This window comes from Zonotrichia albicollis, chromosome 1 (genome assembly GCF_047830755.1).
Source record: "Zonotrichia albicollis isolate bZonAlb1 chromosome 1, bZonAlb1.hap1, whole genome shotgun sequence".
Classification (NCBI taxonomy): domain Eukaryota; kingdom Metazoa; phylum Chordata; class Aves; order Passeriformes; family Passerellidae; genus Zonotrichia; species Zonotrichia albicollis.
This window is the reverse complement of record NC_133819.1, coordinates 75442498-75459247: the sequence shown is the minus strand read 5'-3', so window position 1 is coordinate 75459247 and position 16750 is coordinate 75442498. Positions and strand designations below refer to the sequence as shown.

Sequence of the window (16750 nt, the reverse complement as noted above, 5' to 3'; positions counted from 1 at the left end):
CCTTTTGATCTGTTTTTTCATGTAAATTCATATTATTTAACTGAGTGAAGTAGTAGCATTGGAGAAATACCTTAAGAATGTGACAAAATTAGCGCCTAATAAAGGGTACAACCTTTATTTTAAGGATCCAAAGAGGACACATATAAATTGTATTGACTTGTAAAGTACAGTCAACTCTCCTTGTTGCAACAACCTTATTTCCTCTATTTACGTGCCCATTTAAGGCACCTAAAGGATCCTGACCTGTTCCATTTAATACAAGGAATGTATCAAAATTCTAAGTGCAGAATGAGTTTCTGTCCTCAGTTGTAAAGACTAAGTACAAAAGAGAGTTCCTGAAAACACCTTGTATTTATATAGATGTGCAGCCAAATGGAAGCTAAAGCTTGATGCTAAATTGTGATTGCTGTTCCAAATTCAAGGTTGTAAGTGAAAATTCAGCAGCAGCTTATTTTTCTGTGATCCACACAGACTAAAATGCATATTGTTCCCTCAAACCAGTCTGCAAATGGGATGAAAGGTAGGATTCCTGGAAGCTAAATGGTAAGTTTCAAGCCTTGAACCCTTGAAAATTCAAGGGTTTGGCAGCTGAGCAAGATCTACCATAAGAACAGATTCAGTCATAGTACTTATTACTCCTTCCAGATAAATACCTCCCTTCAGTGCTTTTTTGTTTGAAAGCATTCCTATTTTTGTGGTGCTGTGTAAAGGCTACACATTTCAGGATGTGAGATGGCTATTTGTTTTGGAGTACAATAGAATTCAAAATGTGTAAGTTTTTCATTATAGTATCATTTAAATTCCATTTAGGCCTATGTCTTCTAATTTTCCACGACTGCTTTTAGGAAACAAAACAAAACAGAAAATGCTTCTTCTTGATGCGGTCTGAACCACCACTACTTCACAGTGCCATTTTACTTTCTCCAGTCCCTCTAAGAAATCCATTTTTTGGTCCTAAACACCTTGATATTAACTGGTGTTGCTCGCAACTGCTGTTCATCCGCTACTTTGGGCAACAATTTTACTTATTGTTGCTTCAGATAAGAGAAAAAGGAAGACAAATGTTTCTATAAAAAGCAAACGTCCAGAACAGGTAGTTTTTTGAAGGTGTACTCCTCTTCATAACTACCCAAGAAGAAATAAAATCTGCCTGATATTTCTCTTTCTTTGATTTCCTAGAAAGTGTTAAAACCCGCCCTGCTGAGGAGAAAGAAAATGAGAGGGAAGGATCACCAGCATGATTGAAATTGCAGCATTGGAAGATCCCACAGCAAGCCTTCTGTAGGCCACACAGTGTGTTTCAGTGATGTTCAAAGTAGAATACTAGGGAGAACATTGTTTGAGGCATCAAATTGTGTAAATTTCTCCAAAAAAGTACCCATCCCAAAGTTTATTGAAACAATCAGAAAAACTTTCATAGACTTGAAGTTTCAGTTAATTTTGAAAGAGCATTCTTTTTCAGAAGAACACAGGCTAAGGGGACTGGAAATCTTAAATGATTTTGCAGTTCTATATGTTCTTCATTCCTTCTTTTATCTTATTTGATTTTATTCAACAGTGAGGCTTACAATGCAATGTGCCATCATAAATTACAGGTTACGTTCCAGAATTTCTATTTGCCAAAATATTATAGGCTTGCATTATGCTATACATTTTTAAAAAGTATCCCCTCATGAAGTTGAACAGGAAGTTCAGTTAAAAACTGATGCTTGAATTTACCATGGGAAGGTGATTCTCATCAAGTGAACTCTGAATGTGAATTGAAATCATATTTCTTTATGAGGGTTGTATATTTCTTTATGAGAGCACTTCCCCTCCCCTCTCTTCTTTTAAAGCAATGTGTTATCATGGATAGAGATTAAAACAGTAATTTATAATTCCAAAGATCCATTCTTCCATGCTGTCAGAGTTTTCCAATTTTTTTTTTTAAAACTGCACTAGGTTGAACAGTTTGTACTATTCTGGGTGTACTTATTGCCATGGTAGTGAAGTGCTTTTCAAGTCCAGGAGAGCATTTTATAAATCAGCTCTCTTTGTTCAGTCCTTAGTGGATCCGTAAAGAGAGCCAGGTCTCTCATCAGTGTGAACAAGCAATTCAAATTTTATTATGTGGACACTTTTCTGGCAGGCACTGAACCAAGGCTATAAATTTCTCCTATCTGCAGCCTATCAAACAGTTATCAGTAACAACATGAGATTAAAATTAAACACTGTCCTAGGATAAAAAGATTTTTGTAGGGTATTACTCTGAAGTTTTCTGTGTTGTGCTGCTTTCTGCTATTTGCTATTTTTTTCTTGTACAAAGATGCTTTTAAAAAACCTTATTTTATTGTGTCAGACTAGCCTAGATTATCAAAAACATTCAAGAACTGAACACAGATTACTAGTACCTAAACCAAATGCTTAGACTGCCAGCAGAACAAATTACCTGATCAACTCTGCCTGTGGAAGTCAGAACATTAGAAAACCTGAAATGTATTTGCTTGCATCAACACAGGGAACTAAAAGAACAGATCCTTATATTTTGTAGCTAAATTCCTCTAAAGTCCCTGAACTTGGCCTAAATTATTATTACAGTTTATATTTCTGTAAGCAGAGTAAGAATGAGAAATTTATCACTCCAACAAAGAATTTGATGTTAAAAAAATGTAGGCTGAGTTTCCCATTTGCCTTGGAATGCTGCAAAATAAAAAGACACAGCTGTGGGTAAGTACTACAAAAACAGTGATTAAAAAAACCCCAAAAATTCCAGATGGACAAAGCAAACCAGCTGATTTTGAGGCGTTCTTGGGAAAACCAAACTGTTAGATGTTCCATACTCTGGGGGAAGCGAGGTGGATTGTCGTTGACGTCAGTCAGTGTGATGTTCACCGTGGTGGTCCCTGATAATCCGCCCATCTGGCCTCCCATGTCTTTAGCCTGGATGACCACTTGGTACTGCTCCCTGTTTTCTCTGCTCATGTCTGGTAAAGCAGTCTTGATTATGCCTTGAAGGAGTGAAAAAAGGGAGAGACAGAGAGGTGAAGGAGCAGCCCCATCCACTGTAATCTCAGAGCTCTTAGAGGGATTCATGTCAGATACAAGGTGCAGATGATAATCCATAGCAATCACAACAAGGTATACTGCAATAAATCTTTCAATCTATGGATGCTTTAATGTGATTTTAAGAAAAAAGATGAAAAAATGTAACAGACAGTATTAATTGATTTTGTTTTGCTAAATCAATTTGATTATTCTTTAAATGACAAAAAATATCAATATGTTCACTGAAATAATGAAATTTTGCAGTTTCTATCCTCAGTTATTATTTACCATATTGTGCAATCTTCAACCCTGGTGACATTTTGATATTATAGCACAAGACTGAAGTCTAACAAGTCTAACATGCCCACGATTCATTATTCTAGGCTGTAATAGATCACTGATTTTTATGTTCACTGATGTCCACTGTAAGTCAGGAGCTACAGCTAATAAAATAATTGGAGAAGAGTCAAAAATTAGTTTTGAAAATCTTTTTGGGGTGTCCAGTTTGAAGGATTTCATAAGTGTAATTTGAATGTCTCAGACACTTTTTCAGTACACAAAAAAAAAATAAATGTCTTGGGTGAGAAAACCAAAAGTGGTGCTGTACACCACTTCGATAAAGTTCCTTTTTGAAAACCAACCAAAGCTTTTTATTCTTATTTAGAAGAGTAGTGGCTTTTCAAAGCTGGAGTGAGCAGAGCTTTCTTTTGTGAAATGGGAAAATGTAAGCATAGTGTCCTTTTCTGCTTGGAGGATTCACAGCCCTTCCCTTTCTTTCTCAGAAGAAGGCTTTCATTATAGGCTCAGTTTGATATTACACACAGAAAAAAAAGGAAATCCTGGAAAATGTACACTTCTAGCAAGTGAGTGACATAAAGAAAAAACTTTTCCAGCTTAGTGCTTATGACATTCATGTCTGAGCCAGGATTACCAGGTTCTGATTATCATACCTAGGCTTACTAATGCATGTAACATAAAACAGCAAATTGGATTAAAATAAGAAAATTAATCCCTGAATCAAAGATGAGAGTCTGGGTGTTTCCCTTACTGCCTGCCCGCCTAAACACCTGCTGCCATCAGTTATTGCCCATGTGGTACTGGTCCTGTTTCCCTGCTCATGCCTGGTAATGATGTTTGAGTAGGGGATTGGAGAAAAGAGAGAAAAAAAAAAGGAGAGGTTGAAAAAGGGGGGAAATTCAAACACTTTCATCCAATGCAAAATCTTTATGCTCCCTTTTAAAATTTAACCTTGTCATTAATTATCGTTTGCATATTATGTCTTTGCTTTGTATTTAGAAAAAACCCAAATTGTTTCAAAAGAAATTTAGCCATCATCTGAGGACTCTCAGAGGATTAGCAACTTCAGGGATTCTGGACAGAGTTGCGCTTAAATTGTCAATTAGAAAACCAGAATAATTTTGATAACATGCAAGTAAAAACTAATGCAATGACTATTGAGTCTTGACTGCCTTAGGATCAGATATTTGGAATAGGAGTGCTCTGGTGACATCTTTCCTTTCTGAACCCTAGTTTTGAGTTATAGATGGCCAAAGTTCACACTTTTTTTTTTTTAGCTTGTGTTTGTCTCATTCAAATTCTTGCATAAGTGTGAAAAAGTCTTCAATTCATACTTTTCAACTTAAAAGCATACCTGCTTTAGTTCCTATAACTCTTGGAATCGTAATACAGGTTCAAAAACACCTTAAGTTAAAAATTAACTTATTAAAAATCAGTGGTCAGGGATCTATTCCAAACTTTTAGAAATAGGTAATTGCCTGTGAGATTGGTTTTTTTTTTTTACCTTCTAGTATGAAAATGTCCAGCTCCTATTTATGTTTTTTAAAGGTAAACAGATGAAATTCCCAGAAACTGGTGTAAAATAGGCCTGTGACTAATTTTGATGAGTTTTTGGACCCTTTACAGTATATTACACCTTTTTTTTTTAACTTTTGGCCTTTACAGTTAGCAATCATCTTCTGAAAATCTTAGTTTTACCAAGAAAAGCAATTTTTCTGCATTATTATTATTTTAAAAGAAAAAAACATACTTTTATTTTGATTCCAGTGAGACTGAATGGATTGCTAACCTGTTTCTGGATCCACTGAGAAATACGGCTGTCCCTGGAGGATGCTGTATACCACTTTGGCACTGTTCCCATAGTTGGCATCATCAGCGTCTGTGGCTGTCACCTGAATAACAGATGTACCTAAATAGGTACCAAGAAAAGAATCAGCACATTTTAGGAAAGCATTTACTTCTTGTAAACCATATACAGTTGTTGAAGTATTGAATTCAGTTAGAAATCAAACAACATCCACTGGAGTAATCCAGAGTTATCCTGCTCAAGAGAATAAATGAAATCCCATCTTCCTGGTGACTGGACCTAAAATCATTATCACTTAAGATTCATGCTTCAGTTTAACAAGATAAACATACAGGGACTGACAGGGACATCTTCAAAACCCAACATAGCATTAGGGTTTTTTGGAGATCAAACAGATATGAAGATTGTTCTCTGGCAATAACACAACCTCAGTTGAAGCTGTTCATTTAAAGGTTTGGTTTAATTAATAAACCAACCTAAAGCAAAATTCCCCATACTTATTTTCTGCTCATATGACAAATGTCAAGTGTCTGAATTTTGGCTCAATAGAACACTTTGTCTCATCCTAAACTGATTTTTGATGTTCTATTTCAAAAAAAAAGATTGATTTTGCAATAAAAAATACAATTTGTGAGATTTTGTTTGGTTTTTTTTCTCTCTTGGTCAAAGTTATTTGGCGAATATAGGACATTAAATGCTGCTGATGTTTTTTTGGCATTCACTTATTTTATGTGACAATAGTTTACCCTTGTCCTGTGATCATAAAAGAGAAAATATAGGTTATATGGGATTATGAGTACTCTGAGCCAATACATTTGGTGCAGTTTATGGTTTGGAAGCAAATGAAAGCTTCTGTAAAGCCTTTCTTATAAGATATAAAAGCAGAAAGGTATCCTTCACAAGCTTTGGTTTTTTCCTTAGCACTTATATGTCAGAATGCATTTTGCTCACACAATCTAGAGCTGACAAATGTCTAGATAGATGCAGGCAGTCCAATAGCTAGAGGTGTAAAGGTGCTTGACTCCTTGCCAGGGGAGAAGGCTGACTGAGAAGAAGCTCTTTACCTTGTTTTTGGCCATTTTTCTGGGGAGGGGAGGGTTTTTTTTTTTTTTTTTTTTTTTTGTTGTTTTTTGTTTTGTTTCTTTTTTTTTCTTCCTGTTATCTCACTTTCTTTGCAAGGAAAAGTTCTAGTAAGCACTGTCGACTTAATTGATATCATTCCCTATTCCTATTTTTCTACACCTTCAGTCTCTCTAGATTGAGGTTCCCTCAGATAACTTGCAGGCAGATGTCTGTTTTGACTATAAATTTAGAAGACCCTCATTTACTGGTGATTAATGACACTGTAGTGAATCATTTGTACTGGTGCTTTTGAGCATATTCCAGGGACTGGGAAAAGTAGAAATCCAGAGTTATCAAAACTAATTTGTGACAGTGTGTTATTATCAGGTCCTGTTAGATGCAATTATTTTTTTCATAGTACATAATACAGCTTTACAAATAATACTTTTACCTAGACAACAATCACCAATATTTACATGCTGAAGAGCATGTAAAGAGAGGATGAATACTTCTATCTCTGCAACAAACCACCACAAAAAAGTTGTAAAAATGCTTTGTCACAAATCATCGGACTCTGAAGATGATTTTTGCCATCAGATATCTGGATTTCTTTTTGCCTGGTTAAACAGCTAGAGGTCATCTCTGTGCCAATTTGAGCTGTAAAGGTTATCCCAAAGAAGTGAATATTTAAGGACTTTTTAATCACTAGCAGTGCCCAGCAGAACTGCTCATCTGGACAAAAAAGTCAAGACAGTTCTTTGATAATCGTAAAGTTCCATTAGTCCCATCTGTTTTCAGAAAAGCAAGTTAAATTCTCTGCCTCCTCAAGGCAAACAGGGAAAGAGTCAATATCTCTTGCAAGCCTATTAAAAACCCTTAATCAATACAATAATCTGCTTATACTGTGTGACATTTTAGCATCTAGAAGTTAAAAATCAAGAGTAATTTAGCTGTCCATCACCAAAAATCCAACCAAAATACCTTAATCAGAAGAGGTCTTTTCCTGCGGCCTCCTGATCTAGGCACTTCATGAGACTGACACAGAAGTTTGAGAACGGTCTTAGCAACAAAATACACATTGATGTTCTTTTTTTTTATTTTCCAAGTGTACTGTTTTAGTAAAGAGAAAAATGTGTTGAATTTGTTTTGAATTAGTTTTTGGTTTTTTCTTTTTTAGAGCAGTTATTACAGACTCAGGGCAGTCTTTGGGAGGCTTCTGTGTTTGCCTCACTGGAATGTCTGTCATTGTTTCCTGAGGCTCAAGTGCCATATAATTATGGTTGCTGAGGAGTGTACAGAAGATGTAACAATACAGAAACTTTCTGTGTGGTGAAAAGATAGTATTACAAATCTCATATTTCTATTAAAATAATTGTACAACTGTGAAAAATTATTAACGAGTATACCCTCAAAAAATTCAATATCAGCAGGCAGTTAACTCTCTTTGCCAAATCTCTTTGTCTGCTGTGTCAAAAAGAAGGATGCTCACAAATGATAGACAGTACTTGTGCAACTTTCTTTCATGAGATAAGAAATTCTCTTCACTTTTTGGATCAGAAATGACAGTGAAATAAAGGGAATTAAATAAAGGAACTAAATATTAATTAGGAATAATTGGTAAAGAGGCAAAAATTTTTAATCAAAGAAAAGTAGGCCTTATCTTTGCCCCACTTGCATGGTAGCCACAGTATGATCTGTTCATTTATTTATTTATTTATACTCTAGATTACCTCACAAGCAGCTTCTTACCACATTTGTCAGAGGAAATCAGCTTGATTTAAAGTACAAATAGGCTGTCTGGATGAATCCAGCAGGAGTGAAGGAAACAAGTACAGTGTAGGAAGAAGAGGAAGTGGGAGAAGTTATTTTTGTGTTTACCTTTGTTTCTCACCATCCAACTCTATTTTTAATGTGCAATAAATTCATTTTTCAAGTGAAGTCTCTTTTCAGCCTTGTGACAATTGATAAGAAATCACTCAATCTTTGCTTCAACTCATGAGTTTTTAATTTTCTCTTCTTTCCCAGTTTTGTTGAGGAGGGGAGTTAGAGAGCAGTTGGGTGGGCTTCTGGCAGACATCCACGATCAAACGTGCCACAGAGCAAATTGGTGTGAAGGATGACACAGAAAATGTGAGAATAACTGCAATAACAGTCTAAGTAGTGATAACATCAATCTTCTGCAAAGCCAAGTCCACTTCAACCCAATCCAATCCAGCAAGTTTAATCCATTTTAGGATGGTAATCAAATCTCAGAGTTCTCAAGAGGTATGTTTTCCTTTTCCTTTTCCTTTTCCTTTTCCTTTTCCTTTTCCTTTTCCTTTTCCTTTTCCTTTTCCTTTTCCTTTTCCTTTTCCTTTTCCTTTTCCTTTTCCTTTTCCTTTTCTCTTTTTCTCTTCTTCTCATTTTCTCTTTTTTCTCTTTTTCTTTTCTCATTCTTTTTCTTCTCTTTCTCTTTGTCTTGAGAATGGAAACTTAAGCATTTTGATAACATATATGTTGCATGATGTGTGGTGTCCTAATGTAGGGGCAGCAACATGCACAAGGTAAATTTTGAAGGTAACCTGAGAGAAGACAAATCTAAATCTGTGTAAGAAGTGCTTCTGTATGTGTTTATGTATGCATAAAATTCATGTAAGTGCATGTAGAAATCTAGAACCCAAAAAGGAAAACTACTAGAGTTAGAAAGAGCATCCCTTCATATCTAGGAAGTGTCAGAATTGAGAGTCACTAACACAGATTACTAGAAATCATGAAGAGTGAGTCATGAATTTGAAAAAAAAAAAACATTTGAAATGAGAATGCTTTTATGAATTATATTTAAAATGCTCTCCATTCATTTGTGCTTTTAAGAGTTTGAAAGAGTCCCTCTGGTATAATTAGGTCTCCCAGCATGACACCAGAGTCCACTGCAAAACTGAAGTAAATAGCTTGAGGAGGATTGTTGCAGTGGAAAAGAGGCCTTCCACAAGATGAGACAGGCACATATTTTGCTATCTTTTCATGTGAAGTCATGCTGTTCAGCATGCAACTCTTGTTCCTACTTGGCTCTTTTTGCTGACATGAATTACAACCATTTCTGCCAGTCAGAAGGATATATCTACATCTACTGGAAAATTTTAGTTTTACTGATAACTTGTTCTGTAACCTTCATTTTAAACAGTGTTCTCCATCTTGGGAGAAGAAAATGAGCAGATTATGCTGTTAGTAATGTGTGCTTCAAGATTCAACCATGAATGTTGGATAAAAAAAATGACAGTGATTTAAATATCATTCAGAATCAGGTTTGTTTTTTCTTTTTTTTTCAAAAAGGGAAATCTGTAAGTTCAAAATGCATTTTGATTCTGACATTTTTTATAAAACTTGTACTTCAGAACAATTCAAACTTCTGATTTAAAGAAATAAATGAGAAGACTTTGACTTTCTTTGGCCAGCATAAAGTACTCAAAAAGTTGTTTGGAAACAAAACAGTCTGGAAATGCTGAAACAGGATGTTTTTACATTATGACACAGCTTCGTTTCTATTTTATTTTTTTAAGTCTACTTCTGTCAAAACTGGCAATTATTGAAAAGTTCTGACTTTTACAGAGGAGTTTTGTCTGTGTATGTGTAGAAAGTCTGTTTAATTTTCAGAAATAGAAAACCAGCTGGGGTAAGTGGAGAGGCAGGAAGGTCTTTATCTCCCTAAAGGAGAAGCTCTTATGCTTGCTTCCTGTTTTCAAACACAATGGCAATCTGCAGTTTGTCAAGTTTATTTACAGAGGGAAAATTTAAAATAGGATTACTTTTACCAGCAAAAAAAAGTTGTGGGTAAGTTCTGGAAAACCTCTGGAGGCAAAACTGGAAATTTTTTATATCTAGAAGCCTTAAAGAGGATGAATAGACACATAGTTTGATCTGATAATATTGCTCCAAGAATTATGCAGACATAGTCTGGAGATGCCCCTCCAGAAAACATGAGTAAAATTTTAAGTGAGCTACAGAAATTTTGAGGGGTTTTAAAACACTTTTGTCTTTGACAGCCGGTTGGTGTCTCTGAAGAACAAGTAGACAATGAACCAGATAAATTAAGGAATAGGAGCTATGTGGCACTACTCAAGCTTAAAAAGCTTAGGGAGGTATTGGGCTCATCACCAAGTATCTCATTACCACATCAGCTGGATGACATCCCTTCTGACTACTTCGTATGTGAAGGACAGGACTAAATAAGGTTGAGATACAACTCATACTTTGATTAGAATACAAATCTACCCAGAAAGCTGAAAGAATAGCAAACCACAAAGTAAACTGTGCTCCTTTTCACATGACTGCAATTTAGTTGGGCTTTCACTAGACTGGTCTTCCTTTTCTGCAGAAAAGGCCAGAAGGTTGGTAGCATGAAAGATTTTTAGTACAAATGAAAGGAACAAACAAAAGCAGAAAAGGAGTAAACTTCAACAGGTAAATAGATACATGATCCAAGGCAGAAGAGGAGTAAATGGGCACGACCAAGGAAAAAAAAAAAAAGCCAACTTAGAACAAGTAAGCAACCTGAGGAGCTAGACCCAAAGAGCAATAGCATTAAAATGGAAAAGTAGAAAGGACTTTAAAATGTTGTTCAGCCATATATATTGAGAAGAAATATTGTAAGAAGACAAAAGAGAGGAGGTAAAAGATGGCATAAAAGAGGACACTCAGTAAATAATTAATGAATTACGTTTAACCAAGTTTAACAATTTTTAATAATCTATTGCATAGTTATGAGGTGAAGCTTAATTTAACTTGAAAGTATGTTATCTTCTTTTCATGTATCTTGTGTCACAAAATTTTTAATTGAGAAATCAGTTGATATATTAGCTACTGTACATGGTTACTCTGCCCTTGTTTTCGATATACAGTGACCTCCAACCCAGGAATCACAAATTTTGAACCACTGTGGTGTAGGTAAAGAGTCACTGAAATCCCTGTTAATGTGACTAAAAGTAATTTGTGAGAGATTAAAAAAACCAAGCTATGATGCCTTTCCCTCAGAACTACTTTTTCCTCTCCATTTCAGTCCATAGCAGTAAAAGCAGATGGACCAAACCACTCATTTCAGAAATACAAGATGTTATTTTTACACTCCTTTACTTCCGAAACAGTACTTTTTGTAAACAAAATGAGGAAACAATGCTCATAATTTCTCATGTGTGTTGCATTGGGATGGTTTAGGCGTTTTTTTACTGCATCCTTTTCTATGACAGAAAGAAACCCCCTTTTAAATTGTGTTATGAGTGCATGCATTAGAGCAGGAACCAAGCACTAGTGATGGTCTCAACGCAGAGGGAGATGTAATGTGACTAAACTGCTCTGTCTATAATCTGCCTGCATTTGCTGGTGAATAAAATACATACACCATTGTACCATAATGTCAGAAACTGAACTAGGAAAGAATGGCCAAAGCTGAACAAAGTCTCCAGCACTCACCCTCCCGCTGTTTGATACCTTGATACAGTAACTTTAGTTTTCCTTTGGCAGTAATTGTAACTGTGAAGTTCATAAGATGCCCTGCATGAGAATTTGAAAAGCACTATGGATGCAATAACAAGTGGGAAACAGTAAAAAGAATGAAGAATAATATGAAGGACTGGCGAGTGAACAACTCTGTACAAGATTATTATTTTGTGAAGCTCCTTTTGTCTCCTTCTCACCATAAAGTCGCTTCTGAAACAGTATACTCATGCAATCAAATGGCAGAAATGAAACAGAAAAGAATAGTCAGACTCTTTCAAGCATCAACACAGATTAGCACTCACATTTCATTTTCTAATGACTAGAGGTACAGCAAAAAAATTATCTGACATCCTTAATAAATTACCTGCATCTTAGAAATCTTGATTTTGTTCAATACTCTGTACATATTTACAATTAGAAAACACCTGTTCTAAGGCAGAACAAGTGTCTACAGTCTATGTTCACAAATACACCTGATTCCAATTAAAACACTTACTCACAGAATTATCCTAAAAATTCCAATTCAAAATAATGGTGAAATTCACTGGTAATATGTTTCTGGGTCTGAAGCTGCTGTATGTACAGAGGGTTGATCCAACTAGAAGTAGTTGCTAATGAAACTGACATGTTGAAGGAGCCACAAGTAATGCTGTAATATGGCCATAGATCACCCTGATTACTCCTAATCTGCCCGCAGGGGATGTGGAGATTGGCCGCCTGTCTGACCTGGCAGCTGCCCTCCATGGCAGGTCAATCACAACACCTCCACAACTTGTTTCCTTTTTAAAGGTGAGAGCACCAATTTTCACCCCATGTCCCATCTTAATTTCTGGAATACTCCAAAAGAGAGAAACAACATTCTGCTGCTTTTATGATTAAACATAGGAAGAGTTCACCCTGTTGATCCTATTAAGAGAAGCAGTAGTTCATAAAGACTGCAGCATGCTTACCTCTTGGTTAAAAATCCCTACTCCTAGCCAACAGTTTCAAAGAAGGCTTTAGTTTTATTTATAGAGTTTTAAGTAAGAACTTTAGAAATTCTTTGGAATACCACAACTACTTTTGAGAAAAGAGAAAAGCAGAGAGCATCTTAAAGCTGTACTATATGAATAAAGGAAGCTAAGTGTAGAAAGAAATAACATTTCTGTGATTAAGTCATTATTCTATAAACTAAAAAAAGAAAGAAAAAAAGCAAGCTTAAAAGAAACTGGTTTTAAAGTTTCAGTTCTGATGTACATGCCTGTACTGTTTTGTATATTACAATGCAACACTAAAAGTCATGAATTTTTTTTGAGAAGGAACAAGGTAACTTTCTGCACTTATTTTTCATTTGCTCCTTTTTTTGAGCTCAGCTTATGTATCTCTTTGAGTTTTTGACTTTCTATCTATGAATGAGAACTAGAATCTTACTCTCATTTGCATTTTGGAAATTAGTCTCTAATACAAATTAATGGGAACCTTTACAGAGTTTTGTATTTTTTGCCAGATCTGCAAACAGGTGCATTTAAAAGCCACATGTGAATCTCTATTATGACCATGAGCAAGAACATAATTTTTATGATGACAGGCTGGCCTCATCTTTATGTTACTTGGTATCATTTTTGTCATCTATTGGAACTCCTTTATGGGTTGTGATAAAGTTTGTCTCTTTAAACATTAATACAGATTTGGAAAGCAGCAATTTCCATAAAAATGCAGTCAATGAAGTATTATGGCAGCCCTAAATTTACATTAGTTTATAATATGTGATTCATGAAAATATCTTGCTTCTGTAATGTTTAGATACTCTGGATATTGTCTGTTAAAATAACAATAAATACCTGTAATTTTGAGGAGATACTGAGTCTAAAACAAAGCAAAATAATAAATTCCAGGATTATATAAAATATTTTATTTTTAAAGGTACATTTATTAGAGTACCATTTTCACACAAAATCAGAACACTTCTAGAGTGAGTGTGGATGCGTGTATATATAAGTAAACACAGATTTAAGTATATATAGATATATAGATATATAGATATATAGATATATAGATATATAGATATATAGATATATAGATATATCTATGTGAGTGTATTGCTGTAGGTATATGCCTAGAATATCAAGTAGGGCCAATCAAGAGATTTTGCCGTTATTGTCTCTAGGTACTTCATTTACCTTCAAATTGTTCAAATGCCTTAAGTATAATGTGTCAAATGATTCAAAGGCAAAAGTGCTCTGCTAAAGACTGTTGAATTTTCACTATGTCTGCAAATCAATTGGAAATTCATTGGTGATTTAGTGCAAGACTCCTCTCACAGGTAATAATCACGGGGACAATCTCATATGCACATATCTCATAGATGGAGATGTTTCTATCTGAAGAAAATTAGAGGTGCTGACTACAAGTTACTTGCTTGGGAAATAGGCCTAAAAATGCCTGAGACAACTTGAAAATGCTTAGATGCTGTGGTGTTTAAGACTCAGTGAAAATAAATTTGACATCTTCATTTAAACAGTTTGTTTATTTTCCTCAGGTAGACACACCTTCCTGATAGCCAAGGTGTCTTTTAAAGTTGTAGTCATGAAGTCAGTAAGTATCAGTCTTCTGGACCATGAAATATAATATTATTTTTTAACCTTCCTCTCTCCAAAACTGCACCTATGAACTAAAAAGGTGGCTACACTTTAGATGTGTGGTAATTTCTTTTCATGACTGTCACATATTTTGACTTTATGGGGACATAAAGCTTTCAATTTTTTTTTCTGTGTACATAGCCTAATATATCACAGGTTATTTATCATTGGTCTTGGAATAGAATGAAGTAAATGCTATTGAGCTGCCTTTCTGGCAGGAAGCGTTGATGAGAATTTGGAGTTTATTGGCAGTTAAATGTAAGATATTTACACATGTACATACTTTGGGAACATTAAGTTAGATTGTATTGTTCTGGATTGGTGCAGAGAGTTGTTTACTTTTAATCTCCAATTAGCTGTGAGCAATGTATTTTGAATATGAAGATATGGAAAACTTTTATGAGGAATAGAACTGTACAGATTTTAATAATTCTTGATGTTAATTTTACAGGGTTACGCATCTATGAGGTTGTAGGAAAAAGCTGCTCTGGAAAGTGTTCTGAAGCATCTGGTAAGGTAGCACAAAATTGAATAAATGTGAGCATCAGGATTTCTGGCACTGTGGAAACTTGCAGATGTACATTTTGCAATATATAGAGAAAAATACATGAGAAATGCTGTAACCTATTTATTCTCATGCTTACTAAAATATGAGTAACAGCTGGAATAATATCGAGCACTTTTCAAATAAGCAGAAGTCAGACAAGAGAGTCCAGAATAATATTTTTCTTACCTTCATTTTTTTGACTCTCTGAATTCTGTGTATGGTACCGAAAATTTCCAAAATGACTATAGGATTGGTAAGAAGGAAAAATGCTGGTTTATACCAGAATTCAAGCTGAAGTATTAATTGAAAGAAAAAAAGCACACATGTAACTGTCATTCCTATAATTCATCTTCTGTGTTGCTATAAACTTCAAATAAATTATCATAAATATTTTAATGATTTAATTGAAAAAATTCATATTTAAGTAATATATTAAAACATATGTATCTAGTGTGTATATATATATATTTGTATATATAGGCACATTTTAAGTGAGACATTTCCTTATTTAATAATATTGTATCCATTATGGACAGATATTCTATCATATCTATTAAGGTGAATAGTGGACTTCTTGGGGATAGGTAATGCTCTTTCCCTTTGTTTTCCACTCTTAGGCTGCTGGAATTCTGCAGCTAAATAATTTTTAATTGAAATAATACAAATCTTTCAGATTTACATGAGGTAAAGCTTTAACTTCCCAGTGAACCTAATAAAATTGAGAATCAGGGTAGAGTGAGATAGCTCACAAAAAAAGGTATACAGGATAAATGAAGGTTTTGGAATCTAGGCTTTTGTTTTGTGTGAGATTTATCTGTTTGATAGGACTGCTATCTCTTTGGAAGACTGAAAATTATGCAAAACATCTTTATGTGTGTTCTCTCTGTGTGAAGATTAGCTAATTTATATTATTTTGAAAAAAAAAAATAGTGTTGTATTTTGAACCCAAATATGATCTATTGTGTTTTATTTATATATTTTAGAGATTCCTAGAAGTTACACAGGAATCTGGTAGGGAAAAACAAACAAAAAGGAACAATGAAAATGACTCAGTGTTTTAGTTTCAAAATAGATGCTTGCAGGTGTTAGTGTGATTAAAAACATCCTCAACTCTACACTCAGCTGCATATTATTAGCAACTAAGTTGTATCAGGCATTCAGAAAGCTGTTGCTTTTTAATAAAAACCTGAAAATATTCTGCATTCAATGGATTAGATTAAGTAAGCATCCCAGATGAAGTTTAATTTAACAAACAATAATAAAACAAAATTATATTTCTCAATGTAATTTGAAAAATTTCTTTTATGGCTACATATAAAAGAAAATAAAACACATTTACCTTTTATGTAGTTAATTGCAATTCCTGACTTAGATCTGTGTAACCAGCCTTCCCATACAACTACAAAAACACTTGAGAAATCCCATTCCCAAAAACCATTTAAATGAAGAAAAGAGTTATTTTCAGACACCTAAAGCAGTTTTCTCAGACACCTAAAAGTGCACATAAAGGAACATAATTACATGGTTTCAGAAAAGAACTCTGTGCATTAGCTTGATATAAACAGTGACACTAATGTTAGCACTTTTAACGCATAATCTGTCCAATACTAAGCTGTTTAATTTAATGTCTGGCATATTTTAGTTGTAATGAAGGCTATAACACACATATGCCTCTGTTTGACATGTTCCTTCTGAAAAAGACACAGGGGTTTCTAATATTGGTGCTGTTAATTAGTGCCAGCTATTCCGGTCCTTAGTACCAACAGTTCACTTGCTGCAGGCTTCAATATGGTCCCATAAACGTGAGAAGGGTCTCACTGCAAGGCTTATTCTGTAGCATGTCTTGAAACAAGGAAAACTATTTGGTGGTTGGCAGCTTCAAAGACTCATAGGGGAATAAATTAGGTTCCTGTAAACTGGCATTGT

At 34.7% G+C, this 16750-nt stretch overlaps 1 protein-coding gene across 3 annotated transcripts in view; it reads right to left on the bottom strand.

Moving 5' to 3' along the window:
- CDH9 (cadherin 9) overlaps positions 1-16750 on the bottom strand; it is a 98106-nt gene that overhangs the window by 20498 nt on the left and 60858 nt on the right. For all 3 annotated transcript variants that reach the window (XM_026799812.2, XM_005481654.4, XM_005481655.4), the window contains 2 exons: positions 5111-5230; positions 2820-2987 (listed from right to left, as the gene is read on the bottom strand). In XM_026799812.2, coding sequence (XP_026655613.2) covers positions 2820-2987; positions 5111-5230 — 288 coding nt within the window. The remainder of the gene's footprint in view (positions 1-2819; positions 2988-5110; positions 5231-16750) is intronic.